Genomic DNA, 16,546 nt, shown 5'->3' on the forward strand with positions numbered 1-16,546 from the left:
TTTGCACGTAAAGTACTTTTAAAGTTTCGGCCAATTAGAATGCGCGACGTGGCTACTGGGCGGAGCGTTCCCCTCCACTGTGCCTTTGTGCGTCGCGTGGAGGGGAGCCAGGCGCGCAAGTAGCCCTAATGAGCGCACAGTACTTCGTCTGTTATACTTTGTTTCATATTTAAGTTCGTAATGACGAATCAAATATAATATAATGAATATTGAAGTGTTCTTTCGATTTGTTCCAGGTCCTGCATATAATTAATGAAGTGCTGGAACCGGTGCGCTCTAATTCCCCTGAAATTCCAATCTACAATCCCAATGCCTTTGAATTCTTGAATCAAAGCGAGATCCTTGACATAGGCGCTCATCGAGTTCGGTGAGTAATTATTCGTTTCTATTCAATTAAATTAATAAATTATTTGCACTGTAAAAAATGTTAATTTTACTATTGCCTAGTAAAAACATATTCGTTAAAAAAGAATATCTATAGCAATATGTAATAATAAAAGTTATTCTCTCAAATATTTCCTATTGCTAAAAAAGAATGCAAAGGTTTTTAATGAAAAACTTTTTATATCAATCGATGAAACAATACTTTGACTTTTTTAAATAAACATGCTATTCGATATGAGTTATTCTGTGAATATGCTGTCCTTGTGATCCAGTAAAATAGAATTGTATACCGCTGAACAATCACACTTTGATTACATATCGTATCAGAATTTAACGAAATACTGACAGTTTTAACAAAAATATTAAACGTGACACTGCTTTCCAATATTGAATACTGGGCATATTTTGAGTTATGAGATTAATATATGAAATTTTCGAAAAATATTTTTACACTTCTAAACAAAAATATTTTAAAAAATCTTCTTTACTACCAACTGTATAGAACTTAATGAACACACTTTAATTAGGCATACTTGATTCTAAAAATTTTCCTTAATAAATACTTTTGTACTATTTATGTGAATGTGATAAGCCAGTTATGCTATAAAGTGGTTTTTATTCCTTATCAAACATGGCTTCCTTTTCACGTAACTCCCGAGTAAAACACAGCCGTGAAGTCCGTTCACGTTCAGCGGAAAATGAAGATAGGGCCAACTTCCGTAGTTGTTCCCCGAGTAACTTCGATGCTCACTTTGTCAAGTCTTTATCGATATTTAAGAGGATGGTGCCGTGGAGGCTGCCATCTGAGCAAGTAAAACTTGAGTGAATTAGCCTCGTCCTTCCAAAACTTCTTTAAGCTTCGCTGCATTTCATTTACCAGTTCGTCCTGGACACTGTTTTAACTTGTTCCTCTAGCGTAAAGCATCCGGGAATTTTCTAACTTCTTCAATATACGTAATCTCTCAGTTAATGAAAGATTTTTACTCTCGTAAACTGTTTACTATTGTGCACTACATTTTCAGGGAAATGTAGGAAATGACTTGGCTACGTTTATTCTGTTTTTAAGGGTTAGAAGCAAAAAATAGATGCAAGATAAAAGACTAGTGGATAAAAAATTATTTAATAAAAATAATATGAAGAATGCATTTGTTCGTCTCAGAAAAATTCAGTTCTTGTTGTAGCAATTCAGATCGAAAAGTACTGTTTTATTTTTAAGCATAATATTTCTGAAAAGTGCATGTATCACGATTTTTCAGATTTTTCTAAGTCGAGTCCAATTAATAGGTATTAATCATTTTCTTCTAGCACCTTCCGACAGCGCGTCACCAACATGAACAAGGCAGACGTCTTCAAGGCGGATGGACGTTACACCTTCCTTATCCCTGTTGAGGAGGGTTTCAAGGTAAGCTGCTTAGCAACCTTCCCATATCGATCATTCCGAAAATACCTTAATATCCTCTGTTGCGAAGCCCTGAAAAGATTCAGGTGAGGCTGACACGCTCTACGCCCCATCAAAAGCGACAAATTCTGATCGATTAGGTTCAAGATGGATCCAGAATCCATAAAGCTGACAGTTAGATTAATTTCGTACGTATTGGATTATATTTGATCGATGCTAGCTAATCATTCATAAGTGATGAATTCTAAATGTCAAAAAAATGTACTATACTTGATATTGGATAATTTGGGTAAGTTTTTGAGAGTTGGAAGGTATTCGTAGGAGGCTGATTAAAAATAGAGATAAATTTAAAAAGAAATTAGAAAAAGATGTATTAATTGTAAAAAAAAAATACTTATTTCGTGGTGGTTTAATGTAGGTAATATCAGTGATTCAGAAGTCCCAATTTCTCGATTGATAGGTATTTAAAGTGGCGAGAATTCGATCACTTTCCGCGGGTCACGCAATCAAACTTCTGGCGCGAAGTCGTTGAGAAGTGAGCGAATTTTCGCCCAGGGACTTTCAGAAACTTTTCTATGCAACAGATGAGGACAGCAAGGCGTGACGGTGAGCGACTTATCGTAAGGAAAAAGCTCCTGTACATGAAAGGTAGAGGGGGAGAAGGCGCCACGCCGAAAAGTTCGCAATTTTGGAAAGTTCTTTGAAACGAGGCCATCGTATCACGCAGAGAACCGCATTGGACTTCGTATCTCGATTTCCGTGCACCTCGTTTCCTTGTACCACGACTTCCCTGGAACTTGTTTCCTTTAGCTTGGTCTCCAAAACCCCAAGCTCATAGAAATAGAGTTGCTCGGGTTCTTCGTACCTCTTCGCGTGATGTTCTACACGCGACAGAACAGGTGAATACTGAGAATATGTCTGTGGATTGGCAAGCAAACAAACTACGGTATCTTAATCGCAAGGAAAGAAAATAGTAGGGTTCCTTTCATGTTTGTGGTAATGGTAGGTTGCGTATTTTCAGAGAAGCATGGCAAGTTGCATATATTGAGGGGTTTACGACAGATTGCATACTTTCAGGGGTTGTAAGGGAGGTTGCATACGTTCAGGGGAACATGACAGGTTGCATATAATCAGGGGCGAATGACAGGTTACATCCTCTCAGGAACGTATGACAAGTTGCGTACCTTCAGGAGCGTGTACAGTAGATCACATCTTCAGGGATACGAAACCTCTGGAATCTTATACTTAATCGTGTCATATTTAAATCCACGTTTTTGATGTATTTCTTCCACCAGAATCGTGTATCAAGAAATATGTTACAGTAGCAAAATTGCAAATCGAACGAAAGCAGAAAATTCCTGGTGGAAAATACCAGAGATTCGAATTTCTGTTAGAGTACTGGAAATTACCGTAGACTCTCGTCTGAGAATTTTATACCGCACCTTTGGAGACGTAGGATACACACTCATAGCCCGATCGTACGGTGTGTGCGATGCGGGAATGGTATAAAGGAAAAGGGCAGAATCGAGTTTCGGGCCTGAAAAGACTCGTTCCGTTCACGGGCGAGAGCGATCGAACCGTATCGAAAAGCACTCGGGGCAGCTCGTCGTCGGGGCTTTTCCAACTGAACGACGGTCGACGCCTCAATGCTAGGGATGTAAGGAGCTGGGGAGCTTTCTTCGGCCGAATGTGGGATCGTCAGCACGGCCATTACCGCGGGGAAGAAAGAAGAGTCGAATTAATAACGGCCAGCGAGAACGCCACGAGGCGGGAATGGCCTTTGTGTTTTCAGAAAACGAACTTTTGCTGAGATAATTCACCGAAGAAGGTGGAGGGAACGCTGAGCGAGGAGAGATCGTTGTTGACCGATTAACATCATTGGATTCGCTGGTAAAACTGATACTGGAGGGACTGAATTAAAGAACAGGAACTTTGTTTCAGTTTCTGATGAAAATTTTAAGTATGGTATCAGAAGTTGTTATAATCATGGGTAAATTGTAACACAAAATGAGTTATTTTATTCTTATTGTTAGTTAGTGTTGGTAAAAAACTAAAAAAAACTCGTATCACACTTTTTGTGTACAACAGGTTGTTCATTTTTGGGGGTGTATGGTGAGCTGCATGTTTTCAGCAGCGTATGACAGGTTGCACATTTTCAGGGATGTATCGCAGGTTCCATATTTCCAGGGGTGTATCGCAGCTTGCATATTGCCAGGGATGTATAGCAGGTTGCATATTTCGAGGATTAAGCGGCAGGTTGTATATTTCCAGGGGTGGCTAGCAGGTTGTATATTTTTAGGGTCCAATAATCTAGTTCTCAATCGAAGTCAAGCATATAGTTTTTCTCACGTGAAACCTGATTTCTTTAATTAATGCTTACATTCAATTACTACACATAGAATTGTCTTGCCAGTTTGTGTATTAAACTATGTCTCATCAGCGTAAATCCTCTTAAGATGTAGTCAAAACACGATCAAGGAAAATGAAAGAGCAAACAGCTTCTCCCCTCGATATAGAGGGCGTGGACCGTATTGAACAGCAAAAGCAACACGTTCCAGAAGCATGATAATTAACTATTACCTCGTGTGTTCCATTTGCCTGGCGTTTTCGAGCAAATGGACAGGAAAGAGCAAGCGACGAAAGGGATGCAGATAAGAGAACAAAGAAGTTTATTTCTTCGACTGGTAGCGCAAGCAATTTTCCCGCGAGAGACGCAGCGGAGGAGAGAAACGGGGAAAAACAGGGGAGGATGGAAAAACGAAATCGTTTCGTCGGTAGCTGTGTTACGTGATTACATCTTACATGATATCGTGAATAATTCCGCGGAGTCGGGAGGCACGTACAGCTCGCAGCCTGCATCCGGAATTAGCTGAAAGAAAGAATCCACGGCAAAGAGGCTAACGTCTAGACGGCGCTGAAAAATGCTACGACCACGTCAGGAGCTCTAGCAGAAAAAAGAATGGAGCGTTCAATCTTTAGGGTAATGTCAGTGTTAAACTACGAATCTCCCTAATGCGTGAAATGGAGCGAATAAGAGTCGACTCTTGGTGAAAGGAGCGAAGAGAGTTGTGGAACGCCGTAAGCTCTGTCTTAATACTTATCTAGGAAATTTACAATGCCCACAGTTTTATCCTCAGAGAATGGATATAAGGACAGGTCTTCTAGAATTATTATCAGGACTTATTTAATTCTTATTGGGTCTTGTAGAAACCTCTCAAATGGAAGCTAAAGTGCTTCTGTCTTCCGATAAGCCATAACAAAGCGCAAGAAATTCTCTTCACAGAGCAACCACTATCTACCACGACCCAGCATCAGTATTCCATATTACAACATCAAGCTGCAGATTCGATCCACAGTGCAGACAATTTATACTACCCCATCACAAGCTGGCAGGAAGCCTGGCCAGGGAGGACATCCCCATACATCGCGTTATAACCCCCAATCTATCCTGTCCTTCGTCGAAAAAGCGACGCGCGTTAACGAGATCCTTCCAAGCGTCCTCGAGGCGTCGCCTCCCGCTGAACCGACGACATGCTTTATCTTTGTCACGTGAGAAGATTGTAACGACGCAGAACCGTTAATACGAATCGAGTGCAAGCAGCATACCCGTGTCTTATCACGAATCGGAAATCAATCCCTCATGCCCAGGCTCCTCATCCTTTACAGCGGAACGACCTTCGCTGGTACATCAGTAACGAGGAGCGTGTAATCATCAGTCTAATGAGCCGACGAAAGAGGGGGTGGGAAGGGATGATTATTTCGTGCCCTTAGCCAGCTCGTTGCCCGCCCTTTATCCAGGGGTACGTTACGTCGAGCCTACACCCTGACCCGTCTTTGACGCTGCTGTCCGCTTACGCGGTTTTACACAATTACATCGCATTAAGTGCGGTTTACATGGGCCATGTGTGCGCAATTTCCGCGGGAGGATTGATGGTTAGCGAAGAGAAGAAGGGGAAGCCACGTTGCAGGAAACTAGGCATGTAATTAATGGGGACCTGGTGTCTTATCAACGGGTTAATTACATGTTTTCCAGAGGTCCTGATGCACTGATGGAGCATAATAGTAATCATGTTTCCTTGGAATACCTGAGACACTTAAGTTGAGAAATTTATGGAACTGTGGGACATAGTGCTGTTAGACGATCACTTTATAGATAATTCTGAGGAAAACAGTTAATAGTCAGATCTCTGTTAAGCGATGTGAAGAAAAGTCCTTGTCGCTAAAATGGAGGTAGCTTAGGTCTGAGTATACGAAAGGATCAGATATAATTGACACAATATTATTTAATGGAGATTTAACTTAAATCCTCTTAAGGCTAATCTGATTTTAGTCACTGTGTAATTTGTCACAGTCTGAGCTAGACCAGTTTAATTAAATGTACCCTAAGCCAACTTAGACCAAATTTAAACCAATCTAGATTACTTCACACTGGTTCATACCAGTTTATGTTGTGGTGGTTCGAACTAGCCGAGACCTGACTCAAACTTAGGCTAGCTCTGACTAACACAAGCCAGCCTACACTAGGTCAGGTCTAACTCAAATCCACTAGCAGTCGAAGTGAATGGAAGTAAGTTTCTCTGACAAATTTTCTCCCATTCTGTTCCAGCCAGCACCAAGACCAGAGAAAGTGGACCATGTGGTAATAGATGGCCACGTGATACCTAACCATGTCCTCTTCACTGCGCCCACACCTGACAATGTACCCTACCAGACCCTCGCGTTTACGGATAACTGTAAGGTTACCGTCAGTTTTTCCAAAGAAAATGACAAAGGTATGTATTTATTTTAGAATGCTGGCCAACTTGATAGGACATCCATAAGTAATCCAAACACAATCCAGGGATACCAACACAATAGCCAACATCTAACATCAAAGCTGTCCCATCCATGTATTCAGGAAGATGCCAATTTTAGATCTTGTTCCAACCTTTTCAATTGACACTCAGCTTATTTCTAACATTTTTTTAGTCCTTCTCTAAATTAAACTGCTGTGCTCGACATTCGAATCGGTTGGAATTATTTAACCAAGCAGTTTAACCTCTGCCATTTCATACTGTAATCCCATCCTTGTATGAGCATAATATATTACTGAGCTGATAATTGAAAATGCTATTTCCAGTTTTCGTCAAGTCCAATACCGTGGTGGCTCCTGGCTCTGACGTCAAACACCCGACTGGCGTCGTGATGGCGGAAATAGTTAAAGCGAACATCCCCGTGCGAAATGGCGTCGTGCACCTGATCCAGAGACCTCTGATGGTCGTCGACACCACAGTGAAGGACTTCCTCGAGGTCAGTACTCGGCTCAGTCCTTTTTCTTTTGCTAATTAGAGCGATCAATATCATGAAAAATCGAACGACTGTGACAATAACTTTTGTATCACTGCAACGACATGTTCCTGTCGTACCCTATCATCTACGACAGTGATATTCCCTTTTGATATTGATTCATGAAGGATTTCATCACCTCAGACGCGATGGAGTCAGCGTTTGCGAGCTTGGAAGGCACAACTATTTTTAATAAATTTATAAAAGCGAGATGTCTTTTGCACCATAGCTTTGTTGACTCAAGAATGGCAGAGCTGTGCTAGGTGTCAGTCCATAACGATTCTCACTGTACTTTCCGCATTGTATGCAAGCCATAGTGGGTGAAGGAACGATGGTGGGTTCTTCCATTGTCGGGAATGTTATTTCGCGAGTCTCTTTTGGTGTCTCTATGAAATGCTTTTAAACTGTCTCTGGTCGAAGCACTGGCATTCTTCGCTTCCGCTGTTTCACGTCCCAGGAAGCTTCGATCACAATAGATTTGGCTTCCCCTGGGATCGTCTACGACTCTCTGAGGACGTTGAAATGTCCGAGTTCTAATCACGCGTCGATTCTCCAGACAGAGCAGTTCTGAGACAGTATATAAACTATAAAATTTTGTGGATCAGTTGGACCCAAACAGCTCCAGATAGCAGTCCTCTACAGCAGGTGGCTAAGAGTTAGTAAAAACGGAATTGTGGGTATAAGCTTCGAAGAACAGAGTCTGGGAAAATAGAATTCCGCTCGATAGCGAGGCAACCATTCCGCGATCAGGAAAAGAGTGACCTAACACGTCAGCCATATGGCTCGTGAGTGGGGTTCGATTAACTAGATTCCAAGCGACAAATGCCCATAACTCGAATGGCGCTGGGGCAATACGGGATGCGGTACAATTTCAGGGCAACAGTCCATCAAATTTCGTGCAGTAACGATCACACTATTCAGTTTGACTGATGCGGCGTTCGTGGCCACGTAACATGTGTCAAAATATATGTACACAAGCGTTGCAACTGGCAGTGATTACACGTTTGCGTTGTATTACATCGTATCTGTGCAACGAGGGTCCTTTGACATCGGTGCATCGTTGGAACGCCTCGTGTCACGTTCAGAATATACATACGTATCGAAACCGCGAATACTAATGCTCCTCTAATGCGCCGCGCTGCCTGAATTCATAATGGACGTCACGGGTGAAAATGGGACGCCTTGGAGTTGGTTTTGAAACTATCACATCTCGCATGTCTGCTTGTACTTGGGTTCAGGAGGGTTGGACTCTCCTTCAGGACTGGAGCTCAGAGATTTGTGGAGGTGTATCACCCATGTTGAAGACATAGTTTCCATGTTTGAATGATGTACTTGACTTTTGTGTTAGATATGTTTTATGATTGGGAGGTCCAGAAGAAAAATAGTTATGTGATGTGAGTGTTTTTATTTTGTAGGTGTGTTCTTCATTGAAATAGGTAGTGCCAAGTGGAATAAGGTAGAAGTGTCTGCGTCTTGCTATATTGATTATTCTTATAGGATTCAGTTCCTCTAAAAGATTAGACTTCTTCAAGCTATGAAATATCCTAAGTTCATTCTACTGCAACTTATTTTGTATGATCATTGAACCATCTGCTGCTATCCAAACCCTCATCTCAAAACCTCTAACTTATATGGGTCCTGAGACAGATATAGCAAATTTAGTAGAATAAGTCCCAAGTCAGACACAGCAAAACCAGTAAAATCAGGCTTTAGTCAGATGCAGAGGAAGCTGTAGAATAGGTTCCAAGTGAGACATAGTAAAGCTAGTAGAATAGGTTCCAAGTTAGACACAGAAAAAACTTTCCCTTATTTCAACATATAGAACCACTCCTTAAAATTTCTGATCATTGACGATCAGTCGATCCCTTCAATCGTAAAATGGAAGTTCATCGAAGTCAGCCAACCAGAGGTATAGGACCCAGTCCTTTTCACGATACCTGAAATTGCTATCAGCCAGTCTCGAAATACTACTTCCATAAGTAACTACCTGCTATAGAGCAGTGATGGGATCAATATAATCCCATAATTCCCACAGCAAGTTCAACACACCCAGTAACACCCATTTCCCCGAAACCCTCGCAGACACTCCCAACTCAGGCAGCTCGTCTCAACAGCGGTACCATCGTGTTTGCTGACGAGGTAAACCAGCGCAGACACTTGGAAACGGGGAAAAGAGCGAAAGCTCGTAAAGATTCTATCCGACCGAGACACCCTCCCTGGAGCATCGTAACGATTCTAATCTGGCCAGGTTCGTGAGCTTACAGCGTCGCGTAGACGCGGCTAGGGGCGCGCGATAATACGACCAGCGGTCGTATATCGGCGGTGGTGGTTAGCCAATTTCATTAACACTAACGGTTTATTCGTTGGGTAATCCGTTTCCCCGTCCCTTGTCCTCCGTCGCCGCGACGACTGGCGGAACTGACGGAGCCTGCGCGCGCTACTCGGCGGGATCTTGTGTACCTTTGTACTTCCTTGCTAAATCCGATTACAGCCTCGTGTCGCGCCTCGTGTACACTGGAAAAACGAGTTAATAGCGAAGACGAGCTGAAGTTCTTGCTGACATCCCCTCTGGGAATGCGTCTAAATCCTGCACTCGCTCTACTGATCCTTGGATCCCGCTGAGACGGTGTTATTGGAAAGCGGAAAAAGGCTCCATTTCTTTTTTAGCAGCTTTTTTTAGTCTTTTGATGAGAAATAGGTGGTGGTTGTGACTTGGAAAGATAGTATACTTTCTGGGGAAGTATTTATTTTGGATGATTAATCGGGTGCTCAGCAGGCGTTTTATCTGGTGGTGGCTGGGTTCAAGAAGTAGGTATATCATGGTAATATTTTGTTTCTTCTGTTGAAGATGCTACATAGGTCACTTTGCTGGTATAATTGTTTCAAAAATCAATGCGATACTCTATCGAAATCCATTTTCTGTCACAATATATTTTGTAATATTTCGAGGACTGAATTTGAAAGGTAAATTACTTTCCTTTATAGCCACCTATAGAATACGAAATTAGTTTTGGAGCTTGTTAGTTACTTGGTTGTTACAATATTCGAATGAAGTTTTTGTCTCGATTTTCTCTGTTGGGCTACACTCCAGGAATTATACCCGTTCAAAATACTTTCAATGCATATCGTGACAAATATATCGTGAGAAGGGAGTCGTAAGCAAACAACTGATCACTAAAACAGTAACTGGTGCTCGTGTTATCTTTCATTTATTTTACAACAGTTCAGGACAAACGTTATCGCGGACAATCCTCAAGTTACGATTTACGATTTAGTAGTAAAAAGCAATTCACCATATACGGATTAAATACGCTATTAATGATTATTCATAATAGAAAACTGATGAAAATGCCTTCCAAGCTTAATCTCGCTGAAACTCCAACGTATTTTAAATCGCTTTCGCGATTGGCGCGTCGAGTGTATGAAGAAACAAGTAAACTGTACTCGTGATGCATCCATTTAAATATTCATCCTCTTCGTTCAGGTGTTGGAAGTGAGTTAATTCCTATGGAAAAGATGATCGAATACAAATTCTGAATAAACTTGTTATCCTTCATTTCAGAAACAATTTTTTTACATTTCAATTGTCAAACGATTTGAGAGATCTGTCTCCATGCAAAGAGGTCTGTGACTTGTCAAAAAAGACCTGTAATTTTTCAAAAAAGACATTCGACTCAGTTCCAACAATTTGATCACGGTGTCGTCACCGACTGCTCATCCATATTCGTTCCTCGCTATAGAGGTCTCATATCGATCGTCATCTCATCCGCGTCAGACTGTCACGCGTGATCGTAACACATGTCATGTACGACATAGGTATATGGATGTATTTATGAGAGTATACATATATATAGAAACGTTTTACACAGGACAGCAATGGAATGTTCACGAGACAGCTGTCGTCACATGCGATATATCGATTGTTCTTCAGCAATGATCCTCGGCACGTCTCGCCTACTGTCTGCACCAGATCCTCTCGGGTCAGACGCTTGGATCAAAGGAGTTCCCAGTGGGAATCGAGTTTTCGCGATCCATAGATCCCCTGATGTTCTTCGATCCAGTCGGCTGGCCCCCTTTGTGTTGTGAATTTGTGCCCTGAAGCCTGCTGAAACTGCTAGCGAATCTTAAGACATCATTAGCATTAACATCCTCTTGGCTACAAGCTTGCAATAACCATGATACCTCCTAGTAAGATAAAGAAGAGGAAAAACAACATTTCTCGATTTTTTATACTATTCTGCATCATAATCTCGGTTTCTGGCCAATGCCCGCACATGCTGCGGGCGCGCGTGCTTCGATTACTGTTACAGTCTCGTGTTCAGGAATTTGATTATACAAATTTGTAGCTCCTATATTCTTCAAATTATCTAGAGTTTATTGTTAAAAAAAATTATTTAAATTTTTATCTAGCTTAGAGCTTTCAATTCCCAAAGATCGCCAGGTCAGTTTCAGGAGGCTCAGTACTAACCACTTACTTTCAGGTTCACTCAAATCGACATTGAGAACAAGCAGAAAGACTCGAAAAAAAATATACCGAAAGACAGCCAAAGACACAGTACCGATTTGGTGTGTAGGGGAGCACAGAAACCCGTCACTGCACCGCCTCGTGTGTCTCGCTGCAGATCTCTCGCCTTTGCTCGCAATATTCACCCTGTCTCTGTTAGATCTTTCCCCCCCCGTTGACCCTACTCGATTGTGCTCTCTTGCCTTCACGTTCACGCATCTCTGAGCGAGGGACGCGTCTCGCACGTGCGCCCACACGATTTTACATTAACTTTCAGTGGGCGCAGAAGCTGTGGAAACACGGAGGGAACATCGTCGTTTGATTATTCGCTGGTTTCAGGGGAAAAATCGCTTGGGGTGACTTGGTGGAGTTCGCTGAGTCGTGACTGCTGCCTTTGCAAGCCACTTGCGTCAGTCTTGCACCCTCTGGGAGCTCTAAATTTACACATTGTAACTAAATTCTATTTTTAAAAATCGCAGTTTTTCAAATTTCCGCGATACAAATTTTTCTACTTTGCAACTTCCCCAGAAAAAGGGCAAGCTATTCGAAACAAAAATCTCCCTCGTTATATGCACCTTTAGAAGCAAGCTACTGTATACAGGACGACGTGTTCCCTCAGCGTTTCCTCAGCCAGAGATAACGATACATCGAATGGTAACACGTAACATTACACTTGTATATAGATACATACGAGATCTACACACGATCCACCGATTCGAGTCTAACCTCGCGATCAAAGGAATCAAAAAGAAAAAAAAAAGAAAGAGACTACTCTCCCCCGCGTTTGCTTACTATCTACTTTGAGAGTTGTTCCACTTGTATCATAGCGAGCATCCTATTTGAGCAGCAGCTTCTAGAACTTTCGGAATCGTTCACGCCTGTGTACACTCTTTCCGAGTTCCAAAGCTCCCTCTTTGTGCATTCGCCACGAGGCTGTTGAAATTGTGTGCCTCCCGTCGTATGTATTTGTATATACATATAAATCTATTTTTAGGCGTACGTTGGAAGTCGAGTGTAACGATTGACAAAGCGTTCAACGATGAATTAGCATTGACGGGACGACGCGTTAACGACGCTGAAAATGAACGTTCATGTTGGCTGAATTTTACGACGCAACGTTAAACTTTTCATCGACCTGGAGATGCATTATTCGCGGTATATGTTCCATGATCGAAATTTCGGTTGTTTCGTCACAGAGGAAGTATGCAATTCAGCGTTTAAGGCTGAGTTTAATATAAATGAACCAGAAATTTACGATATATGTACACTTTTCATGAGATCATTTGGTTAAATAGAGCTTAGGCTGCGAATATACGTAATCGTTGAAAGATCGTTTTCAGTTCAGGACCTATACGAATGGACCAAAAATTCGAGTTTTCTCAGAAAATTAAAGCTTTTTAGGGTTTAAACGACCAAGAAGTATCTCTATCGAAGCTACTGAACAAAATATATTGCACTTAATATAGTAAATATAATTTAAAGCGCCGGAGCAACACGACTGCGTGCGTATTTTAGTCCATTCGCGACGTCTGACTCTTTGCGTACTTATACTACTTAAAACATGACTTCTGCATTCCTGGACATGCTACTTTCAGCTCCAGCAAAGTTTCTCCTTCCTTTACAAAGTAAAAACAGCTGTAAATAATATAAATATTCTACTCCCGGAAAATCAATACCATTTGCGTATTTTATTACAGCAAATGTCTGATTTTTAAACGTTTCCCTTTCCCGTCACGATCGAGCTATTCATGCAAAGTTTCGCGTTTGAAAAATTTATAAAACACGTCCCCGTTTCGAGAATAAGAAATTTCGCGTTCCCTGCCCCTACTTCATCCACCATGTCGAAACAGTTTAGATAGTCAGTGACAGATCTCGTTGGAATAAAATCTTTAAGCCCTGCTGGTACGTAAAGAGGGCAGAACGTGGGCTGGATGAACGAAGTTTCATGAGGCCGTGAAAAGTTTCTTATTCCCGAACGTGCGAGGACTACTGCCCTCCGTTACTCCTTCAACCACGCTCCGCCGTGAATTTTCAAAAAAGACAACCTCGAAGCACCCAAGGCAATCGACAGGTTCCCCTACAGAAAGAAGTTCACTGTTTGTATTGCAGTTTCCTGGATCGAGAAGATAATTGAAAATTATTCGAATATTTAAGTTTAGTAGAATGAGGATCTTTCTGATCTGAATGCAAAATCTTCAACTTGGTCTGGGTTAGGTTAGGAGACTTAAATTAGTTGGATAGTTTTTTGGAGTCCTAAGGTTGATTGCCTGTTTACTGATTCTTTGAGGAGGCTAAATTTGTTAGTGAGGAATAACATTATCATCGTTTATTTCAATTCGTTAGGGTTTTTGTAGACACTTTGCAAGGAATATCAGTCCAATAAATAAGGATTTTAGAATAGAATTTTTCGACTCCCTTATTAGTTAATTTCAAAATATTTTTTATGAGTTCTCCATGTCTGTTTTATTTTTCCTAAAAATCTCAAGTTTGAGAAGTCTAAAAGAAGCTTCAAAATCTTCCAAAAAATTAATTTATTCATATCGAATATTATAAGAGTAAGACTCTAGTATCGAGTTTCCTTTCCTTCTGTCTTTTTTCCTGCTGGTTTGTGAACATCGTCTCGAATTTCATGACCGATTATCGTCACTCCAAGTGACTGACTTATTCCAGTGAGCTGCTGGCTCCGAGCAATTTGCGGCCAGACGTTCCGCGTGCTTTCTCCCTCTGGATGAGAGTTGAACCGATATAAATGTCGGGCCGGCGGGGAAAGCAATAACGCGTTTCGACCTTTCAATTAAAAGACGAAGGCAACGCAAATTGCCGACCTTGCGGGCCCGACGGCCTTTTAAATTTCCTCGCTGCCATTTAAAACCTCGCTTAAACCGTTGCCTTATTCCCGCGGAGCCATCTGGTGAAATAATTAAAGGAGGATCGCATAAACCGCGCATTATGCCGCGGCCTGGGTAGCCTCTCTCTGCGCCGCCTCGCTTTCTTGCTCCTTCATTCATTTCTGTCGGTTGCAACACGCGCATTCGACCATCTAATAAAAACAATTTCCCTAAACGACCCGATTCCCTTAGAGCACAAGTAACTGCGTTAATGTCCACGAGAGTTGCCTTCCCAGGGCTTTTGTTACTGACTTTTTAAAAATGCCAGTGATCGGTAGAACGGCCCCTTAATGGTCCCGCGAGAGTGCCTTTTTGCTTTCAATCAGTAATGTCTAGAAAAATCTACAGTCTTCAGCTCTGAAGAACTGGAAAGTAGTGCTTGAATGGTATTGACATGCTAAGAGTGTAGTGAAACTCCTCGCAAATGGCACACGATGTCTCGAAGACGCCTAGATTATGGCCATTTTATGCCTGAACGTCTGACGATATAATTTGGACATCTTAAAAATGTCTATCTCGCGTCTGAACGACTGGATTCATCACTTCCAAAGAAGTTCTACAAAATGTCCAGAAAACGTCTTAAAAGACATTCATAAGACAGCTTAAAGACGTTCGAATTACGTCTATAAGACGTTTAGACGAAAAATAGACGTCTTTAAGACGTCCTATAAATGTCTCTTAAGACGTCTTTTAGACATTTTTAGGACCCCACTGAATCTTTTTAAACCTTTTTCAAGACTTCTCTGTGCTACATAAAATAGAAATTAAAAATTGCTGTAGAATATTAATTTTCAATTTTTGAAAAATATCAAGTGATCAACAAGTGGATAGCGACAGAGAAAACAAATTCTATTCTTAAAAAATTTCAGTCTGAATGTTCGTTGACAAGGATCGACAGTGCCTCGAGAATGGCCACGAATTCCCTGGACGTTTCACTAAATGGAAATCCCCAGATACAGTGACGAGGATATCGGCCCTGTCGAAAGTTCGATCGAAGTTAAACTTATACGATCCAAAGTTCCGGGTTCTTTAATGGGGCGAAGGAAAATTTGATTCGCAGGAATGGGGAGGCTCCCCTTCTGTCGGCGACACCTCGCGTGCATGAATTCGCAGTGGCGCGTGCACTGATAACGTGCGATTCGTCGAACCGTCCGTGATTACGAGAAGAAACTGGAACGCGCACCTGACGCTGTTCCCTCGATTACTCGAGGAACGACTTTTACTTCGTGAATAATAACGATTCGACTCGAGACCGCGAACGTGCTCGAAATGTAATCCCACTTTTGGCCCAAGGAAGATACTGCTGACGTCAGTGTGTTCTGAAAACGGATGACAGGAATATCAATTACCTGCGGCATGCTTCGAAAGGTGATAAAGAACAATTTTACTCGAAAAAATGAGTTAATAACTGACTGGGTTTACACAGAGTGAAACACTTCTGTGGTTAGTATTATTTTGGGAAGATGAATTTTTACAGTATTTACAGTTGTTTGTAGTGTGAAAAGGAAGACGAAACTTTGCTGAGGCTGGAAGTAGTGTTGCCAGCGATGAGACAGTCATGTTTTAAGTAGTATAAGTGCGTAGAGAGTCAGACGTTGAGGATAGAGTTCAATAAGTACGCAATCGTATTGGTCCGGCGCTGGAAATTGTATGTATTACATTCAGCAGTGAATTTCTCATTTTAGAATTAATTTTATAGTAGCTTTAGCAATTATCAAGCAATTTCGCTTTTAAGAAGTTTCAATTTTATTGATTTAAAAAAAAGAGTAGTTTTAGTGGAAATATTATCAGAGTGCTAGAGGCTTCTGTAAAAAAATGTGATTCGGTAGACGAGATAGTCTTGTTTGATGGAATCACGTATTACGTAATCAAATCGTCCTGACGCTCAATGAAACATGAACAACCTTGTTTGCAAGCACATCCTGACGTCTCCTTTATTTTCACCGACGACGTCTGAATTGCATTACCAAATAACCCAACAGGGGAAGATCGATGTTTCGCTATGTATCACGCAGCTGATGGAACTTTTGTTTCACCAAACATAAA

General features: G+C 41.5%; 1 protein-coding gene across 3 annotated transcripts in view; it reads left to right on the forward strand.

Moving 5' to 3' along the window:
• Fas1 (fasciclin 1 Fas1 domain-containing) overlaps positions 1 to 16,546 on the forward strand; it is a 252,777-nt gene that overhangs the window by 198,588 nt on the left and 37,643 nt on the right. For all 3 annotated transcript variants that reach the window (XM_076381726.1, XM_076381728.1, XM_076381727.1), the window contains exons 4-7: positions 237 to 367; positions 1,690 to 1,786; positions 6,390 to 6,555; positions 6,903 to 7,072. In XM_076381726.1, coding sequence (XP_076237841.1) covers positions 237 to 367; positions 1,690 to 1,786; positions 6,390 to 6,555; positions 6,903 to 7,072 — 564 coding nt within the window. The remainder of the gene's footprint in view (positions 1 to 236; positions 368 to 1,689; positions 1,787 to 6,389; positions 6,556 to 6,902; positions 7,073 to 16,546) is intronic.

The sequence above is a fragment of the Calliopsis andreniformis genome, chromosome 7 (assembly GCF_051401765.1).
Source record: "Calliopsis andreniformis isolate RMS-2024a chromosome 7, iyCalAndr_principal, whole genome shotgun sequence".
Taxonomy (NCBI): Eukaryota; Metazoa; Arthropoda; class Insecta; order Hymenoptera; family Andrenidae; genus Calliopsis; species Calliopsis andreniformis.